The 19,192-nt window shown below is 40.6% G+C and overlaps 1 protein-coding gene across 18 annotated transcripts in view; it reads left to right on the top strand.

Annotated features, from left to right (window-relative positions):
• Positions 1–19,192, top strand: part of ctnnd2b (catenin (cadherin-associated protein), delta 2b) — a 185,682-nt gene that overhangs the window by 82,491 nt on the left and 83,999 nt on the right. For 16 of the 18 annotated variants that reach the window (XM_044134898.1, XM_044134908.1, XM_044134912.1 and 13 more), the window contains one exon: positions 5,362–5,474. In XM_044134898.1, the coding sequence (XP_043990833.1) occupies positions 5,362–5,474 (113 nt within the window). Of the gene's footprint in view, positions 1–662; positions 956–5,104; positions 5,288–5,361; positions 5,475–19,192 lie in introns of those variants that run through there. The other 2 variants (XM_044134903.1, XM_044134907.1) reach the window with 2 other exon arrangements.

Here is a 19,192-nt window from a genome sequence, read left to right as displayed (position 1 = left end):
AGCAAGGGTTAGCAATGGAAATAAACAGTTTATTTCTACAAATTTCTCAACAGTTCTGTCAGTGGCTCCATTTCCTCACAATGGGCTTTGAAGGAACGGCTATTTTCTGTACCCAAGTGTTATCTTTCTACGTACCGTCTTAATTGTATCTCTGTTTGCACGTGCTTTTTCTCGTAACTTCCTGCAGCAAATCTGCGTTATATTTCTGTTGTTTTTTTGTTTTTTTTGCCCCACATCCCATCTCCACTCGTAGAATTTCGCTCATGCAGAACTCAGTGCAAATGCGTGAGTGTTTTGAGTATTACGCCTGAGTGCGTGTGTGTGTGCGTGTGGAGGTGTGTGTGTGTGTGTGTGTGTGTGTGCAGATGGTCTGGTCAGAGAGGAATAGAGGGGAGAAGGAGCTAGTGTGAGAGGCAGGGGAGTGATTGTGGAGCGGCGGGCTCTTTTTTTTTTTTTTTTTTTGGCAGGGACCGGCCGGTGGGAGGGCCTATTGTGATGCAACGTTGCATAAATAATGCCACGGGGCTTCTAAATGCTGCGTTGCCATGGGGATCTTTGTGGCTGACTGAACAGTAGGTGTGTATGTGCACTTTTTTTTTGTCTCCGTCTTCTTTTTTTTTTTTTTGTATGCATGCATGCATGTGTGTGTGTGTGTGTGTGTGTGTGTGTGTCTGTGTGCTTCATGGCCCCTGAGCAAGGAGAGAGAAAGAGACACAGAGACTGGGAGGTGGGGGGCCGAAGAGGAGGCGAGGGGGCCGAACTGCAGTCAGCTCAAGTGACACTTGTGGTCTCTCAGTCTCTTTCTTTCCGCCTCTGTCGCTCGTTGCGTTCCGACGCGGGATAGATGAGGGTTTGGAGCGGGGGGAAGAAGCGGCGCACAGATGGGAGCTCAGAGAAGCAGCAGCAGGATCCTTTGTGAATTTCTGCCTGTTTTTGGAGTATGGTCCATGTGAAGGTAGGCTACGTGTCTGTGCAGCTTGAATCGATCCGCTCTGTAGGTTTTGCTCTGTGTTAGACTTTTTTTTGTTGTTGTTGTTTTGCTTTAATTTTGGAAAAGCAAGAGATTGCAAATGAGGTCCTGGCTCCGCAGTAACAGGTGTCTGGCCGTCAGCTCTGAAGCAGAGATCAGAGGGGCATGGAGGGAAAAAAAGAGAGGGAGCGATCCATTGCATTGTGGCTTTTTCTTTTTTTTAAAGGATTGTGTTTGAGTTATATAGCTGTTGCCCTGAAAGTAGACTTCTTTCTTTTTCTTCTTCTTGGGCTTAACATCAGTCGATTAGGGAGTTTAGATTGATTTGAAAGCGTAAAAAGTCAGATCTCGCAGGGGGAGAGCGTGCTGTTTGTTTTTTTCTTTTTTTTCCCCTTCCGTGCTGTGGTGTTTAAGATGCAAATGAGAGTACCTCTGCTACCAGCGACTTGGCTTTTATTCTCGCAGAGGATTGGGAGGATCTTTTGGTGATGTCGACATGCAACTGTGCGCCTCTTAAGAGGCTTTTCGGTTGCAACACACACAATTTTAGACGTTCAACGCCAGCAAAATGTTTCAATGAAAATAAAACGTCTTTTTCCGCAGGTTCCTCAGAGTTTATCGACTGGCAGCTTTTCTTTTTGTCTTTTCTTTTGAGCTATTGCAATTCGTCCCCCCTTTCAAGAGAGCTTCAATACTCACCACTTGACAAAGCGGCAGTCGTGTCATTTTATCTGCACTTCAGAGGCCACACTGGTGCATTTATGTATCAAGTTCTATGTGAGAGTTGTGCCTGCTGGCGAGTGCGCAGCCTGCACGTAAACGAGGGGAATGCGCTGCGTAATTACCGTGGAACTAGCAAATTGACTCCTGAAGGTGCGACACGAACGAGTCTTTTAGAATAAAATGGTTTCGTTAAAGAAGGGAACCCTGAAGTTTGCCTGAAGCGTTATTCAGGTTTAGGCTTCACAGCGAAAAACATGGCCTCCTCAAAACAAGTAAAAAAATAAATAAATAAAACCAGAGGTGTCCCCCGGGTTAAAAGTGAAAAAAGAAATCTACCGATGGAATTAACTTTTAGTCAATATTCAAGAATTATTGATTTTTAAAAAAAGCCCATATAGCTTGCAGAAAATGTACTTGTAAGTAAGTTGCTTGCGCTAAAAACTAGAAAAAAGTTACTTGGTTTTTACAGTGCAGTCCATTAGCGGTTGCAAGCAGAAACATTAAAGATGAACATTGAGAGCTAATCTCCTTTATATCTTGAGTTGACGTCAATTCAAGTCTTTTCTAACCACGTCTGAGCGTCGTCGTTCATATTACTTTTTTGCTCCTGGTTTATTTTATTTGATCGAGTGGTACAGAACAACTGAAAAGTGTGTCTCGTTGACGTTTTTTTGCAAAGTGGGCTCGGCTGGAGGCAACACGATCAACAATTTTCAACTTTTGTCACTAATTCTCAAGCTTTGTTTCGCTCCGTCCATTTTTCAGTCTCCTCTGCTCCATTGCGGCGCTTCCTCCACGTTTTTTCGGGAGGCTCTGGGTGTTACCTTAGCTTAGCTTAGCGCATTTTGAAAGGTTGACATTTTGGTCTTATCTGACACTTCTGCTTTGTCTCCTAATAGGATGTCTGATGACTTTTTCTTTTCTCTGCGATTGCGATCTACTTTCTACTCCATTTTCTGTCCTTTCTAAAACACTCTCCCCACTTGAGTTAATGGGAACCTTTCAGACTTTTGTTAGAAAATACCTTATAAGATGTGATTTATTTTTTTCCTGCCACTTCACAATCATGTACCACTCTGTGTCCAACGTCAAATGAAATCCATACTGAATGCATTCAAGTTCATAACGCCAAGAAATGCGGAAAAGTTTTAAAGGATTTGCAATTGCATGCATCTTGCCAGAATGACATATCACACAGAAATGATGGGCTCTTTTGGATGTTTACCTTTGATTATCATTTTCACTCCCTTCATATTTGATCACATAAACACATCCCCCCCTTCCTGGTCTTACATTTTTACTTTGGCAGATTAGGTCAGTCTCATGCCAAACATAAAAAACCCCATCTGGGCTTAATTTTTTTTAAATTGTAGGTTGATTTTGTATGTTGTTTTTTTTGTTGTTGCTTGTTTTTTTTTGTTTGTTTTTTTTTGACAAAGTTCAAGCTCTCCAAGGGATGAGATTGGAGGGCAAAGAGCTAAAAAAAAAAAGTTTGCTGCTGGTGTTGTCTTACTCGCTTTTTGACTTTTCACGAGATAATTCGGAGTTTGTAGTTTGATCTCTTTCAATTATGTTGTTTTCCCAGCAGCTGAGCACACCTGTTCCCATGACGACTCATGGCGGTCTTCTTTCGGTGATTACAATACATTTGTTTGGTAAACCAACCAGAAAAATTGCCCTGAAAGAAAAAAAAGAAACGAAAAAACAAACACAAACCATTCACCAGAAAGCAGCAGTAGGCCGGAATGAAAAAAACAAGCCAAAGAAAAAAACTCTGCTTATTTTCTGCTCAATTTAAAACATCCCCAAGACTATTTGATGTTGCTGCTGTTTGCCTTTTTTTCCCAGCTTTTATTTATTTAGAAATTTGGCCCAAATAGATCAAATCAGTTACGTGTAATCAGCGATAAGGATCTTGCAGCCGCAGGCGCAAACACTCTAATTGGATGCCTGTTTGTTTGTGTGCATCAGGTAATTAGTGGTTATTTGTCACACTTTTAATTAAGTGGGGGGTGAGAGGGGGAGCTGCAAGAGCAACCCAATTTTGGAGGAACAATTTGGCTAAGTTTTTATGTTTACCTTCGAAATTTAACCTAGATTTGACATGTCCTAATGTTAGTATAAAAGCCACAAATAGTTATTCAACTAGAATCATTCATATATATATATATATATATATAAACCCTCGCTCAATATTTATTTGCACTTCCCCAGGTTCAAATCGGAAGAGTTTCCAGATGCTTTGCAAGTCGTTTGTCTTGTAAACAGAATAAGTGGATCTTTTCTGTCAGGGAAACCCTCGCTCATGCAGGGAGATAGGGACGCAAAACACAAAGCTTTCTACAATCCACAGAAGAAGATGACGACAACAATGCTGGCGTTACAACGATTCGCGTTTCCTCATCAGAAATGGTTCCGTTAAAGACGTTGTGGTATTCTGATTTAGTAATGTAATTATATTAGTTGTGTTACCACCCCCACGCCACTAGAGGCAGTATCAGGCCCGAAAAGATGCGACTGAGAAGCAGATTTAGAAGTACACTGAAAACTACTGAATTTGCTAAAACATTGTGAGCTGCCCTGAAATAAATAAAATATAGAATTTTAAATAAATGCTGAGATTGGAAATCCTTCCTAAAGGTGAAGATTTATCACAGATTTCAAAAGAAAATAAAAATGTAAGGCCGCGGATAATATAGGAAATAGCGCCCCCTTCACTTCCGGAGTGCAATGGTCCCATTTCCAAATAAGGTATGAGGCTGACAGTGGTCCGTCCCCGCCCCTTTCTGTTTGCTGCAGTGAGGTTCTTCTCAAATAGGCTTTCAGGCAGAACTTTTTTTTTTTGCAAATGCGGCACTTTGTTTCGAAGAACCTAGCACCAACTAGAGGCGTGGCAAGGTCATTACACCTTTTCGATTAATACCGTTACTGCGGAACAATGATTGCAATTAGAATGTCTTCCTGTGAATGTGTTAATAGAAATTGGGGGGGAAAATACATTTTCCTTGCATCATAGTCATGTAAACAGAGCCTTAGTTTAGAAGTTTTAGGAATGGTGTGCCAATGTTCTCCTAGATTTTGGTGTGACATAAAAACAAACATCCTTCGAATTGAATCAAATTCCTGTCCAATTCCTTTTTTCTTTTGTTTAATTTCTCTGATATAAAATGATCCTCTTTATTCAGATCACATCAGCTTTACATACACTCCACTGTTTGCTGCGATGGACCCACTGATCAAGTCATTACACTCGAAGAAAGAACCGACAGCCTTCTCAATTACTGCAGCAACGTACAGCCCATAGTACCGAGCAAGAATCCATGCAGTCTAACTGTATTGATTTATTTTTTCTTTTTTTTTTCACCTGAATCTGTCACTTCAAGTCACACATTTCCCCTCCTGAAAGCCCACCTTCTTCTTCTCCTCTTGTCCCAGTTTTCTTTTCTTTCTTTATTTTTCTTTTTTTTTGCATCTCTTGACGTTTGGCAGTGGCGTACCGGTAGACACGACGAAGTCTTGGCCCGTCTTCCCGTCACAAACTCACTTTCTCGACAATTAAAACCGTGCCGCGGACGGCGAGTTCGAACCGATGAGGTCCGGGATGGCTGTAAATGTGACAGTAAATAAACACAGTGACTGTTTTTGACACATCTTCTGTCTGTCTCCAGGAGCTGCAGTTCGAACGTCTGACCAGGGAGCTGGAAGCCGAACGACAGATTGTTGCCAGTCAGCTGGAGAGATGCAAGCTCGGCTCTGAGACGGGAAGCATGACTAGCATCAGGTGTGTGTTGTGCCGCTGTTCTGACACCTGCCGCGTCCTCTCCTCTGTGTTTACGTGTGTGTGTGTGTGTGTGTGTGTGTGTGTGTGTCGGCTGTGCTCTTGCAGGTGACTGGCTTTTTCGGTCACGTCGGAGCTGCGCTTCCCGATTTGTGCGCTGGGAATTAACATTTCAAAAAACAGTTGTTTTTAATTTTTTTTTTTTTTTTTTTTTTTTGAAGTCACCCGGCAGCGCGTCACATCCTGTTTATTCCGTTGCGTTCCCACTCGCTTCCTTAACTGCGTGGTTGTGACGCTGCAGCATTTGGTTCACCTGTTTTACGTTTCAACGCGCGTGTTTTTATTTTTGCTATTCTATTTGCTGTTCCTGTTCTCTTCACGAAATGAACTTATGAAGCACTCATGTTTTCCGTTTTACAAGCTTGAGTAAAAAGCTTCAGAAGGGAAATTATTTCACTTTTAAAAAATCACAAGTTCATCTTTTTTTCCCCTTCAATTCTTTGGTAGAAAAAAAGTATTTCTGTAGGATATTTTTATTTGGGATACTTGGGTTAAATTTAGAAGATTTCTAAATGTGCTAACGCTAATGTTTGTACTACTCAGCCAACGCACCAGCTTATTTGTCTTTGAAAAAAATATATCTTGAGACAGATTTCTGAGGCTTTTTAAAAATGATTATTATTTAATTTGATGCGTTTTAGGCAGGAAAAAGTCTTTGCAAAACAAATCACTTTAATCATCACATTGTGTTGACTTTAGCCGACCTCACTCTAACACAATGTGCTGCTTATCATCTCTAACGTCTTGACAGTTGTTGTCAGATAAATGAAATATTCTGGCCGTCAATAGAAAGCTGAAAACGACAGAGAACAACTGGTGGTCTGTTCAGAAAAACGAGCTGTTTCCAGTCACAACCTCACTGCCAGATTTCATACTTAGGGAGTTTAATAATTATGCAATAGTTAGAATGCAGAGAAAATGCAGAAGAGGATGTAATTTTGTCACTTTGAAATATGTCTAGGACGGCTATGTCTTACATTAAAGTACAAGATTATAACTTGTGTTCTAAATTGTACGAACTTTAAAAAAAAAAAATCCTGTGTCAAGTCTCTAATAGTAGCTTAAAAGGACTCAAACATCTGAGGAAGAAAACAAACTTTTAAGACAGCAAAGTTCCTTTATTCTGTGGTGTTTTATCAAACCATTACACACAGAAATTGGGGATGAGAAAATCAAAAAAGCTGAAAAAAATAAAACCCAGAAAACTGCTATGTAGCTGTCATAATTGGCAATTTTGTTGTGTTTTTTTTCCTTTTCTTTTTGTTTAGAGCCTCGTTCCTTGTGATTAGGCGGAGAAAATTGTGCAGTAGGAACAAGAGGCTGTCAAACTTCTTGGCTGCTGAATGATTCTGGACCCTTATCGTTCCTCTGAGCCGAACCCAGACTGCATCATCACCCCCGACACGCTGGCGCTAACACACTTAGCCTGCCACTCAGGACAGTGTGAAGTGATTACAGCGCCTGGTCTCCGTTCCCGTCTAACCCCTACCACCGTACTCCGACTCACAAATAGATGCGCGCAGCCCCATCATCTTTTGTCTTCTTTCATTCGGCTAAGTGAGCGGGGATCCTGTCCGTCTCCAGCTAATTACGCGGCCGCTTCTATAGGAATTGTAATTTCCATGTTTAGCGAACCAACAAAGAGCAGAAAGATGGTCTAAAATCCGACTCATTCAGCAATCTAATTAGCCGCTGCGTGTATTTAGCTCGTCGGTGTTTTGACAGGGGTTGCATTCAGAGCTTTAATTTAAAACAGCAGCAACACGGGATGAGAGAGAGAGTCCATAAAGGAACATTTTCTTCTTCTTCGTCTTCTTCTTCTACATTGCCCAGATGGAGTTAAAGCTTCTGTCTTGCTAACTCGATTAGAAACAGGGTATTAGTGAGCGGCAGACCGTCCTGCGTCTTCGTTTCTTTCTTTTTTGAAGTATGAATGAATTGAACAACAGCAGCTCACAAACTTAAGTCACACCTTTTGAATTTTTTTTTCACATTTTGACCACAAAATTCCCCATACTTGTTTTGGATTTTAACCACAAAACAACAGAGAAGGCATAAAATGCCTGCCGTTAGCAGCCCACCATGTAGGTGGTTAGCGGGGGGTTCACGTGCAATGAACCCCCCTGCAATGAACCGATATGGATACGTTGAGGAAAGCTAAGGCTGCACATAACATGAGCACACTAAAATAGTGGTAGCAGCATCATGCTGTGGGGGGGAGACTTCTTAAAGTGAAAGGGAATCTGGAAATAGTTGATGGGAGGTTGGATGGCGCTAAAGAGATGCAGAGCAGTCTTGAAATAAAACTTATTAGAAGCACTTGAAGAACTGAAAATGGGGCTAGACCTTCGTTCAGAAATTGTCCCATAGTTCAGAGGTCTGCAACCGAAAGAGGCACTCCAGACCTTCCACTATATCTCTTAAAAACTTAAAAATTAGAAGGAACCAGTTTATGTTTTTAAATACAGTGATAATAACAAGTTTTAATCATTTTTTATTTTTTCCGCTGCAACATTTGCAGTGAATTTTCACAATGAATGACCTACCACATGTTTTTAGATCTGTTTCATCGGGCTAAAATTTATGTGGTTTATCAAAAGAAATCCATCCTCTCATATGGTCATCTGTATTTTAAATGATCCAAATAGGAATAAAACACTGGTTCTTTAACCCTTCTGTGGCAAATGGCACAGTCAGACAGCAGAGAAGCAGAGGGGTTGCCGGACCGTCAATTCCCAAAACGACACACACTTTTAAAAAAAACTCCTAAAAGAGCACTGGGAGTCAGACCGCGAAAAATAGAGTGAAAATCTTGTGGGGTCTAAATAACCCCACCTCTTAAGAATGTGGGATGTTGTCTGTTTTCCAAAATTCAGGTGACGTTTGGCTTATTCGGATGTCTTTTCATCAAATTGGCTCTTCAGGTTGTAAAGGTTGCAGACCTCTGGTCCAGACAGTGGGATTGAATGGCTCAGTCAAAGTGCAGAGCTGCAGAATATTAGGCAAACACTGCAAATCTTGTAGACGCAGCACAGAACCATTGCTGAAGGTATTGGATCAAAACAAAGTTTGAGTTCAGTCTGCTTGAGACAATATTTACAAAATATTGACTCAAGCAGACTGAACTCAAACAGGTGCCACCCTTTACAGATTTTTAGTTTTCTTTTTGTTTGTTTTGTTTTAATCATCACCATATTTTTTGGCTCTGTTCCCCCTGAAAGGCCCTGATCTTTTTTTTCTTTTCTTTTTTTTTGTCAGGTTGTGTCCATCTTTACAACTGGTACAAATGAGATCGTATCATTTTCACTCAAAAGCTCATCTCCTCGACGTCTCAGTCTCTAAATTGCCAAACATGACCAAATGAATCCACTCTCTTTCCCCCAAAACTAATTAAGCACTGCGCTACCCGGTGAACTGGAGAGTCGATTCCGTCTAAATCCAGTTAATCTGTAATGACATCAGCGTTTGTGGAACTCCTCTGGCTAGCGGGGCACGTTGGTGTTGGTTTGATAAATTTGGCACTCTTATTGCTTTTTTTTTTTTTTTTCTTCGATGGAGCGACAGCTCCTGTTTCCAAACGCAGAAAAGGCACAAGTGCGCGGACCGAGGCACCGTAAATATGATATGACCAACGCTATGAGAAAATACAACAGCCCGTGTGGCATTTCCAAGCGCTTCGGCTGTTTTCCGTGATAAAAAAAAAACAATGTAATGAAAACGACGGAGGATGGGCTGCTTCCATGCGATCAGTGTTGCCTTTGCTTTTCATTTAAATGTTCCTTCAGTGATTTCTTTCTGCTCTCATTTGCCTGGCGGCGTTGGGGAATTTCTTTTAGATTTTCTCTCTCCAATGTCTAATATTCTCTTATAACTCTTCCATAAAGACCAGATTTGTGAAGTCCTCAGCTGATGGTTATGCTGTAGTCAGGTCTTTCACATGCATCTCTGCGAAAATGGCTGCTTCTATGAATGATGCTAACCCTAGCTAGCTTTTTCAGCATGGATGAATTACCAAGTCTTGGGAGATTTGCAGTGGTGCCTATGCTATTAAAACTTTTAGTTGATGAATTGAACATTGCTCTGTTAGATGTGGAAAGTTGGGAATTTGGCTATATAATCGACCTCTGCTTTAAGGTTTTTGCGTTTAACGTCATTTTGCGTTGAAGTCTTTTCAGACCACACGCAGTCCTTCAGGTCCAGACGCAGGTGTATGGATTTCTTCCAGTCATGTTTTCAGCTTCAGTTTTGAAGCTAAAACCTTTATTTACCTACTTATGTAAAAGTAGGAGGAAATGAAAACAAACACTTCCTGAAATTCTGTCCAACATTTAATAAAAGTCCAGCAAAATAGGTAAATGCAAATGAAACACGTTAAAAAAAGAAATCTTTTGCTTAATGATTTTTTTGTTTCGTTTTAAATAAATAACATTCAGTTTGGTGGATTGGCTCTAGTTCAGCGAGCATTGCGACGCCTCATCATCGCCATCTGAATCGCTTGTCTGCTAATCAGATTCACGCGGTTGTGCTTGCCTGTCTGGCTGTTTGCTGGGTGGAAAGTGTGCGTGTTTCTGCGAGTGTATGAGCTGGCCACGAGCGCAGCGCCCGGCGAGTCCCACCACGAGTCGTCTGCCGGTAAAGTGTGACCCGTCTAGCCGCTCCCAGCGAGGGCCTATTACCCAGAAGCTGTCAGGCCCGTCGGCTGCCAGCTCCGACTCACAGATCTGTGAATCGCTCCGCAGCTTTGCTAAGCGCTCCAGCACTTGCTTGTCAGAGAACGGCTCTAGTAGGACCTTAATGTTCGACTCTCGTGTGTTAAACTGTGCCATGTAGTTCCCAAACAAATCACCAATATTGACATAAACGTTTAAAAATATTACAAATGGGGACGTGGAAGAGTTAAAATCTTAATAATCTTTAGGAAACGTCCCTCTTCTTGCATCATCTGGTAGTAGATAATTGTGATTAACATCTAACTCCTTACCTGTTTTTGTACATTTTAACATTTTTGTCTAAAAAAACTGTTAAAGAAGAATTATTATGTATTCCTCAGGCATATAGTGGCATTTTACAGTACAATCAAGTTACTATGTCACCTTCAACAGTTATTAAAAATACTGTACAGTACATATCAAACAAGACTCAAAGAAATTTCACTTTAAATTTCATGCTTTCCAATTGGTTAAGCCCAAACTGAGTCATTATTCCAAAATGAATCATACCAGATTTAGGGTTAAAGTCATATTTCAATCTTATCATGTTTTGTTTTGTTTTCTTGACTGGGAGCAATATTAATATTTCACAGCAGCCCAGCTGGAGTCTTGACTCGAATCTGATAGGAAATCTGAATGATGTTAACTACCATTTTTATTTTACGGCTTCTATTTATTTTGACCTTGAATTTATGTCAACTTTCAGAAGAAATGGTTGACATTCTGCCATTTCTATTTCTTCAGGAAAAAAAAAATCAGAAATTAAATTATGGCTTAAACAATGTGACATTTTTAAGCCGCATCATCTAGCCCTAATTACCAAAGGAAGGAATAAAACATAAAAAAATTTCGCCTCTTGAGGGGCAATTTATCCTACAGGCCATCTCGTTTGACACTCGTTATACAGCTGGGTGCTTTTTATCGCGTAAAACATGACGAGGTAAAACTTTTTTGCTTTTGTATCTGTGAAACTAAAATGTCTGTTGTGTCTGTGCGAAATAACAAGATGCAGACTTTCACATGTGAGATGCTCGCTGATGCAAAAAAAGAAGGAAGACAACGGGGACGTCAGGATGAGAACAGAGAAAAAAGATTGAAAGGGGGAAACGAGACAAGCTGGGGGTGTCGGTGGGGGTCCAGTCTCCTGTTATAAGCCCCCCTTCACCTGCTGCTGCGCTAACACTCACAAACATGCGCTAATTTAGCACGAGTCACTTGGAGCCCAGACGCTCTTAATAAGACTAATGTCCTCCATAGTCACAGACAAACCCCATCTGACACACTCAGCTATGTGTGTGTGTGTGTGTGTGTGGCAGGTTTTTATATCCTAATGGGAACCTATTTCAGTCTACAATGTGGGCTTATGGGGACCATTGCTCCTTGTGGGGACATTTTCTTGTTCCCCATGAGGGAAATTGTTGTTTTTGGGTTATTGTTTAGGTATGTAATGGTTAGAGTTAGGAAATGGTAAGGGTTAGGTTGTAGAAATTAATGGAAGTCAATGTGAAGTCCCCACAAGTCATGAAAACACGACTGGGTGTGTGTGTGTTTCTTGTGCTAACCGGCTCCTGGTGTTCACAGTCAGTGGTGACTGTATTATTGATCTGTCAGCAGAACAGAGACAGGGCTGTCACAGCTAAGCTCTAAAAAGAAAATAAAAAAAATCCTCCCTCCTTAGTCTCTACACACACATGAACACACACACCAAAGAAGATTGCATTTAGTGCAATCTTCTTCATAAATGCACATAAATGCTGCCAAACGTAGTTACGTATTTACGGTGACTTGAAAGAAGCCTCGTCTGCAACACGCCAGCTTAAATGCAAGATTTAGGTTTGTTTGTTTGGAATATGCATCATTTATTTATTCGTTTATATTAAGAGATTTTTTATTTTTTTTTTACGTTATTCGCTGATCTTTTTTTTCCATGCCAACATTTGGAAATTCTCTTTTTGTTGCCACTGCACCTGTTTCCAGCTTTTCTGTAATAATTTAAGCAAGTAGTGTTACAGCTTTTTGATGTTTCCCGTTAGATTCATCAGAACTTGCGAACAACCTTTTCTGTGGTGTTTACAGCCCCCACTACCTTTCAGTCCAATCTGTGCTACCTTTATCACTGGCAGTTTTACCATTTCAACAAAGTTGCTTTGCCGGAAACTATAGACGGAGCGTGAAAGCAAACGAACGGCAGCCGGCGTACAGCGGGCCGCGTCCGAGGCCAGCAAAATTCATCCGACATCTTTCCAGCCAGAGAGAAGACGGTCAGAGCTTCAGCTTGTCCGTCTGACGGGAAAGTGTGGAAACACAAAGAAATAGTCTGCATAAGACCCAAACATAAACAAGCTGCAAGAGAAACAGGCATGACATGAGAAACGTTAGATTTTTTTTGTGTGTTTGTGTGTGATAAATACACAAGAACTTAACTGGCTCATGACTACTCATCATTAGAAAGTGGCCGAAACAAAATAAATAATAATAAACTAGTTTGCGTCAAACAGCATATTTTGAAACGGGCAAAACCACATTAATACCCTCTACTTTTTATTGGAAACAAGGGAATCGGTAACAATTTGTGATATGATTCCAACCAAAAGTTTGTCCAGGTTGGACCTACTTCATCAGAACAACATCACTTCATCACACCAGTGACCAACAATGAGCATTTAGAGCTATTAGCATCTGTCCAACTACCCAAATACTGATATGTAAAAAGGGGAATGTGTGACACAATATAAGAAACATATTCTCTTTCAAAATAAAGAAAAAAAGATGTGTCCATGGTGATTGTGATTTTTGCCATTTTACATTGTGCCACAGTGGAAAATGGCACAGAACAGTTCAGCAGAACAAAAACTGTCTCTGAATCCACTGTGAGTGAATTCAGTTCATAACATGTAAAACCTTTTCGGTGCTCAGTGTATTTTATTTGCATAAAATCAGAAGTCCTGCTACGAGAGAAAAACACAAAAAAAAGGTCAGACGTTGCTTTTCCAGTGGAGCGATGAGTTGTGATAGATTCTCTGGAAGAGGAGGTTCTTCACCGCCGCAGCATCGTCGTCACTCATGGCGTTCTTCTTCTCTTTTGTTTTGGAAGAGCAGCAGATGAGAGCATGTCAGAATGCGTTCTGTGAACAAAGCTGACACGCTCATCCCATTATAAGACAAATCTTCAGTTCGTGCAGAGAGAAAGCCTCTGCTGTCTCTTTAATAAGTGGCTTCTGAACAGCTATCCCAAAGGGGCAATTTTTTATTTTTTATTTTTTTGTCTATTGACAGTTGTACTTATTTATAGCTTAAGTCGGGCTCTGTATTTCGAACACAGATAACTGGAAGATCTCGTTCAGATCCCAGAAGGGTAAAAAAAAAAAGGAAAAAAAAGACTTGATAGTTGGTCTGGAAATGTATAATTTCTTCTGGTAGATTCTTTTTCAGATGTTCTCTTACCAGTGTGACACAGCTGTTTTGCAGCCAAACCTCAATGATATTTTCTTCACTGAAACAACCAGTGTCGTTTTCACATTTTGTTAGTTTTGCAGCCGTCGCTTTCCATCTGTTGTACTGGGATTTTAGGTGATGCGCCAGCAGAAAGTTGCACGTAACTTTAAAGTAAAAAGAAAAAGATACTTGGGGGTTTTTTTTATAGCAAATATCTTAAAAAGTAGCATTTACATTCATCCATTGCGTTACGACTTTTTAGGCTCTTTTTTTGTTGCAGTTTCAGCAGCAAATGTTTTGTTGTGTCTCTACAAACTTTGCACATCTACAGACTGAAAAATAGTGTTCATTTTTCTTCTCATACTGGATGAAGTGGTTGGGAACATGATTTTGTTTTTTTAAAGTTTGTCATCATTTCTGACTTGGACTTACGTTTCCACTTTGACTAGGCCGTTCTGACACATGGAAACGTTTTGATCTGAACCATTTTAATGCTGCTGAAATACTGGACATGTTTTAGGGGTGCAGTGTGTTAAATAAAAATGCACACACTATGCTTTCCATTATTTCTGTGTACTAACAAAAAAACAATTTGTCATTTTACCTCCTCCTCTCAATCATGCACTACTTTATGTTTTTAGGTCTATATTAAAAAAAATCCGACGTACTATATTTTACCTCCAGTTCAGTCATTATTTATTCGATTAGTAATTTAATGTTCTTATGTGTTTGTATTTTTGGAAACTACTTTCCTCACTGTGAGTTTTGCTTGAACTCAATTGCATGCAGGAATCCTTGCACCATCATTTCTGGGCGGATCACTGAGAGGTTCTGGAAATACCGGCTGATCTCACACTGAGAACCAACATGACTCTCTCCTCGTCCCTCATTTAACTGCTGGCCCCGAGTCAAAATGGCTGCCTTCCACACTGGCAGACTAGGTACTCAGTTTGACCAATTTAGTGGGTCGTGGGAGACTTCTGCTTCTCTCTCTACCTCCTCCTCCTTTTCTCCCCGCAGCCATTTGTTTGGGGCATGTGGACGGCCTAGCAGAAATGGCGAGCTGCGCCTCATCCTGCTGCGCTTTAATCACTTGCTTCAAAGGGTCTCGTGTTTCTCTCCCTCCTCCCCGGGTGTGTGTGTGTGGGGGAGGAGGGGTGGTGGAGGGAGAAATGGAGCTCCACTCCTCCTCCTCACCTCAGTGGCCGTGCATCAGAAGCAGGCGAGATGGATATCTCCCGTCACCTTCACTGTCCCGCCTCTGTCCTAATCTGCCGCTGCAGTGCCGGAATGCAGCATTATTTTATTACCTTGCGCCTAAATGGGGGCGTAATCTGTTCCTTTCCCGCTTCTCCTGTGTCTCGGTAGAAATGCGTCTGCGTGCGCTGCGGGTAAATCTCACCGAGTATTTTTGGTTTAGTTGATAGTGCAAAAATATTTTAGTACATTTGAAATGAAGCAAAATCCTATATTTTCAGCAAGATATAAGAGGTTGTTTTAAGTCAATAATTCCTTAATATTGATGAAAAAGTGCTGGTTCAATTGGCAGATTATTTCACTTATAACAAGACATTTTTCCCATACTATAAATGAAATAATCAGCCAATAGAACAAGTACTTTTTAATCAATATTAAGGAAATACTGACTTAAAGCAATCCCCTATATCTTGCTGAAAAGTTACCTGTAAGTTAGTTTTGTCTTATTTCAAATGGACTAACATATTTGCACTATTAGATCAAAATTACTAGGAAGGATTTTGTGTTTTTGCAGTGTACAAACTCAAATGAACAGGAAGGACTTCACTGAACCAGGAAGCAAAATGGTTGTATGTAGGAGACCCGTTGGGGAAATAAGCAAATTTCAGCATTTGGGGGGAAAATTAAAACTGAATTCTTGCAAAAATATGTAAAAAAAAAAACAAACAAACAAAACAAAACAATAAATAACAGTACCGCTCAAGAATTAGAGTGGCACTCATCTGAATTATGTGGATTTTTTTTTTTTTTTTTTTTTTTAAAGTTTCTATCTGGAGATAGATTTTAACCCTTAACTGTGACCCCCCCAAAAAACACTTAAATGTAAATCAATGGCTCCACGTGGAAACCGGAGTCATTATAACAGCTAAGGGGTTACCTGAAGTTATAGCTGTTACATTTTCCTCCAACCTTGATATATTTGATGCAGGGGGCAATGAGAAATGACTCTCATAAAACAGGTTTCTACCGTTTTAAGCAAACCCCAAAAGAAAGTAATATCGACAGCTAAAACTATCTTTAGCGGGTTACACTTTGTGTAGATCAGTTCTCCGGAGCCTTAATTATTCTATTCAGGTGATGCAGCAGAGGCACATCTAAACGTTGCAGGACAGCGGCCCTCCAGGACTGGAGTTTGAGACCCCAGACCTAGAATTTTGTCACCCTTTGACGTGCATCTCTAACCTCTACAGTACTTTTAAGTTTATGTGTTCGGTTCATCCTGGAACTCTGCTGATCCGTGTTACAGGTGCAGCCACCTAATTTTAATAGAAGTGTGATCAAAGCATTCTGTCATGATTAGTGAAAATTGGCACAAAGTTGCAAACAAGTAGCCTCCTAATAATCAGGAGTTTGTAATTTGTCAAGGACAAACTGCTTGATTTGAATGGGTGCAGCACAATCCATGTCTTTATTCACATTTTTTATTTATTTTTTTTTAAAAAGGTGCAACTTTAAAGATTTTTTTTCTGGTGTTTCCTAACATTCTCATCTTGATGGTCACATTTACATAAATTTTAAATTTCATAGCTATTTATATGACTGTAAATATGGGCAAATATTTCACTTATTTTAAAGAAATTTCTAGGGAATCTCGTTATTTGTGGCACCAGTGATGAAACTTTATTGTTGCTGGGGTATTTTACAGCCCTGAAAAGAAGCAGTATAATTAAGGGTTAGGTTTTCTTTTAAGATTTTGCTTCTTTCCTTAAGTTCAGAGGCTGTTATTATAAATCAGAAGCCATAAGCAGGAACCCTTGGCTTTAATTCCTGTCTCAGTTCGTCTTTAGCTCTTAAATCCAGTGCATAACTCAAGGCCACACTAGAAGGTCATACTCCAGCCCACCTTGAGTTGAACAATTTCACCCTGTCCGATTATGTCATTCTGCCACGCATTACTCACCGCCCGGCTACTCTGACTCATTCTGCTCAGCCGTCTCTGGAGGCTTTTGACATTTTCGACCCGTTCATTTCTGCCCTCTCTCGAGATATGAGATGCGGCCGAGTTAGATAGCACCTGTACAAAGCGGCAACGTTTAGCCATTGTTCCCGCATAAAGCGTAATTAGGTAGAATTAATCTGAGTGGCTAAGATAAAATGCGTGGCTACAGCGCCGCACTGGGATCGGCCATCTTTCTGCTCAGGAGGTAATTAGAGGTCCACAATAGGCAGTCTGGACCGCGCCGGCCGTCCCCGCTGAATGCCCGGTGCCCAGCTTTGGTCGCCTCTTTCGGCAACGGGAATTTCATGGGTGGAGATAAACTCCGCTTATATCTCCCTCTGCAGGATGATGAGTCTGTCTTTATTTGCGGCGTTGTCTCTTCCATGCGACGCCGAGCAACCTGAGAACGACCTCTGTGACGACATTCGACCCCAACGAGCCGTCGCCCTCTACCTTTCTAGCGACGCAGCTGAACCTTAACGTGACGGCAGTTGACATTTCCATAAAACTATGTCAAAAGACTGATGCGAAGCGTTCCTGACATTGTTGAAAAAATGTCGTTCCAAACTCAGCTCTGAGTAGAAGTTAAAAAGGCGGTTTGGGCTCGGAGTGTTAGAAGTTTAATGACGATTTAAGAAGCACTTATATTGCAAAACGGACCGACAGTTCTTAAGTTCTGCTCTTATTACTGGACGCTACTGGCCACAATCAAGAACTAAATTAAACTGAAGTGAGTCCAAAATAATTGGCTGAGATTGGAGCTGGATTTTGTTCAAGAAATCTCATTATTTCTTTTTCTTTCCCCAGCTAATAATAAACCTGTAGTTAGTGCTGAGCACTTATTCAGAGTTTACTTTTCTAAAAAAAGAAAAAAAAAAAAGTTACGTTTCTCAAATTCCCGCAACGTAGACACAATCTAATGTCTGAGTTTATTAACTTACAGCCATCAGGAAAATGTTTAATACTCCCCATGCTGGACCTTATTATATAATGCACAATGTCTGAGTAACTTCATTTTTCTCTGGGAAAATGAAGCATGCACAGGAGAAAAAACTTCAGTCTTTCCATTTCTGAAGCTGTTTGATTCAGTTGTTATTTTGCCGATTATATTATTAGATCGGTGGAATAAGAGGTTGTTATAGACAATAGACGCCACCCAGGTGTCTATTGTCTGACCTCCAGCTACACACCAGAGAGGTTCTGAGTCCATCGAACAGGAAAAAAAGAGACACAGTTTGGAGAAAACGGTTTTTTTTTCAGGATTACAAGAGGACCGCAGAGTACCAATGCATGCACAAGATGAATATGTAAACTATTTAGGAAGGTTCTGGTCATGGTTCAAAACTTTAACCATTTTGAACCAGTCTAGTTCAAAATGCTTAAGAAAACTTAATCATTTTGTTAAGGCTAGAAAAACTCTGCTGGAGCAAATTGGAGTAGATAGTAAGTAATTGATCAGAAACCGACCCTTCGTCTTTCATTTGCTTTTTTTTTTTTTTTTTGCTACAATAAGGTGAAGTGGAGTCTTTTTCTCATACAAGACGTCTTTTTGTCTTCACTCCATCATATAATTGAGTTAGAAGATTGCGGCCCCATTTTAGTTGCTTTCAATCGTGATACCTTGTGATGTTATTGAAAAGATTCCCTATTGAATTCAGAGTGAGCCCCTGACCGGGACCAGGCTATGTCACCTGTATCAGCTAGCATTGCATGTACATTAAAACAGTGTAGACAGGTGCAGTAATATCGTACGTTTACCGCATCTGAAGGAGTACAAGATTAAAAGAAGCTAAATAAAAACAATATCTGCATTAAGTTGTCTCTTGAAATCCCCAAACATCTCACCCTGCATTGTTTAAAAAAAAAACAAAAAACAAAGATGGCTTCTAAAACTGGAATGTGTTTGCGATTAAAGAGTAGCTGGTCCTCTCTTGGATAGCAAGAGCAAAGGAGTTTAGTAGTGTAGAAAGCTGGTAGTACTGCTTGCAGGGGGAATCGTTGGTCTCTGAAGTGACTCCGGTTTGTCACTCTTGCTACTTAGTGTTGTGTTATAGGGCAGTTTTCCCAGCGTTTATGGGAGACACACTGTCAATTTCATTGCCGGGGATAAAAAGGACCAAGAAAAAAAAAATAGTTGTGACATTTACACACTGCTTGCTGCAGCAAACTGGCCTTGTAAGTCAAAAGTGTGTAAGACCTGCACAGACTGGGTCTCACACCAGCTTCTTCTCCTCTAAAGGTCACACATTTGGGATCATATCCTGTTCAGGCTTCACCCGCTGGCTTGCAACAACAACAACAACAAGCCGCAGCTTTTACCT

This window comes from Gambusia affinis, linkage group LG12 (genome assembly GCF_019740435.1).
Source record: "Gambusia affinis linkage group LG12, SWU_Gaff_1.0, whole genome shotgun sequence".
Taxonomy (NCBI): Eukaryota; Metazoa; Chordata; class Actinopteri; order Cyprinodontiformes; family Poeciliidae; genus Gambusia; species Gambusia affinis.
The sequence above is the reverse complement of the archived record's forward strand: the minus strand, read 5'-3'. Positions and strand labels throughout refer to the sequence as shown.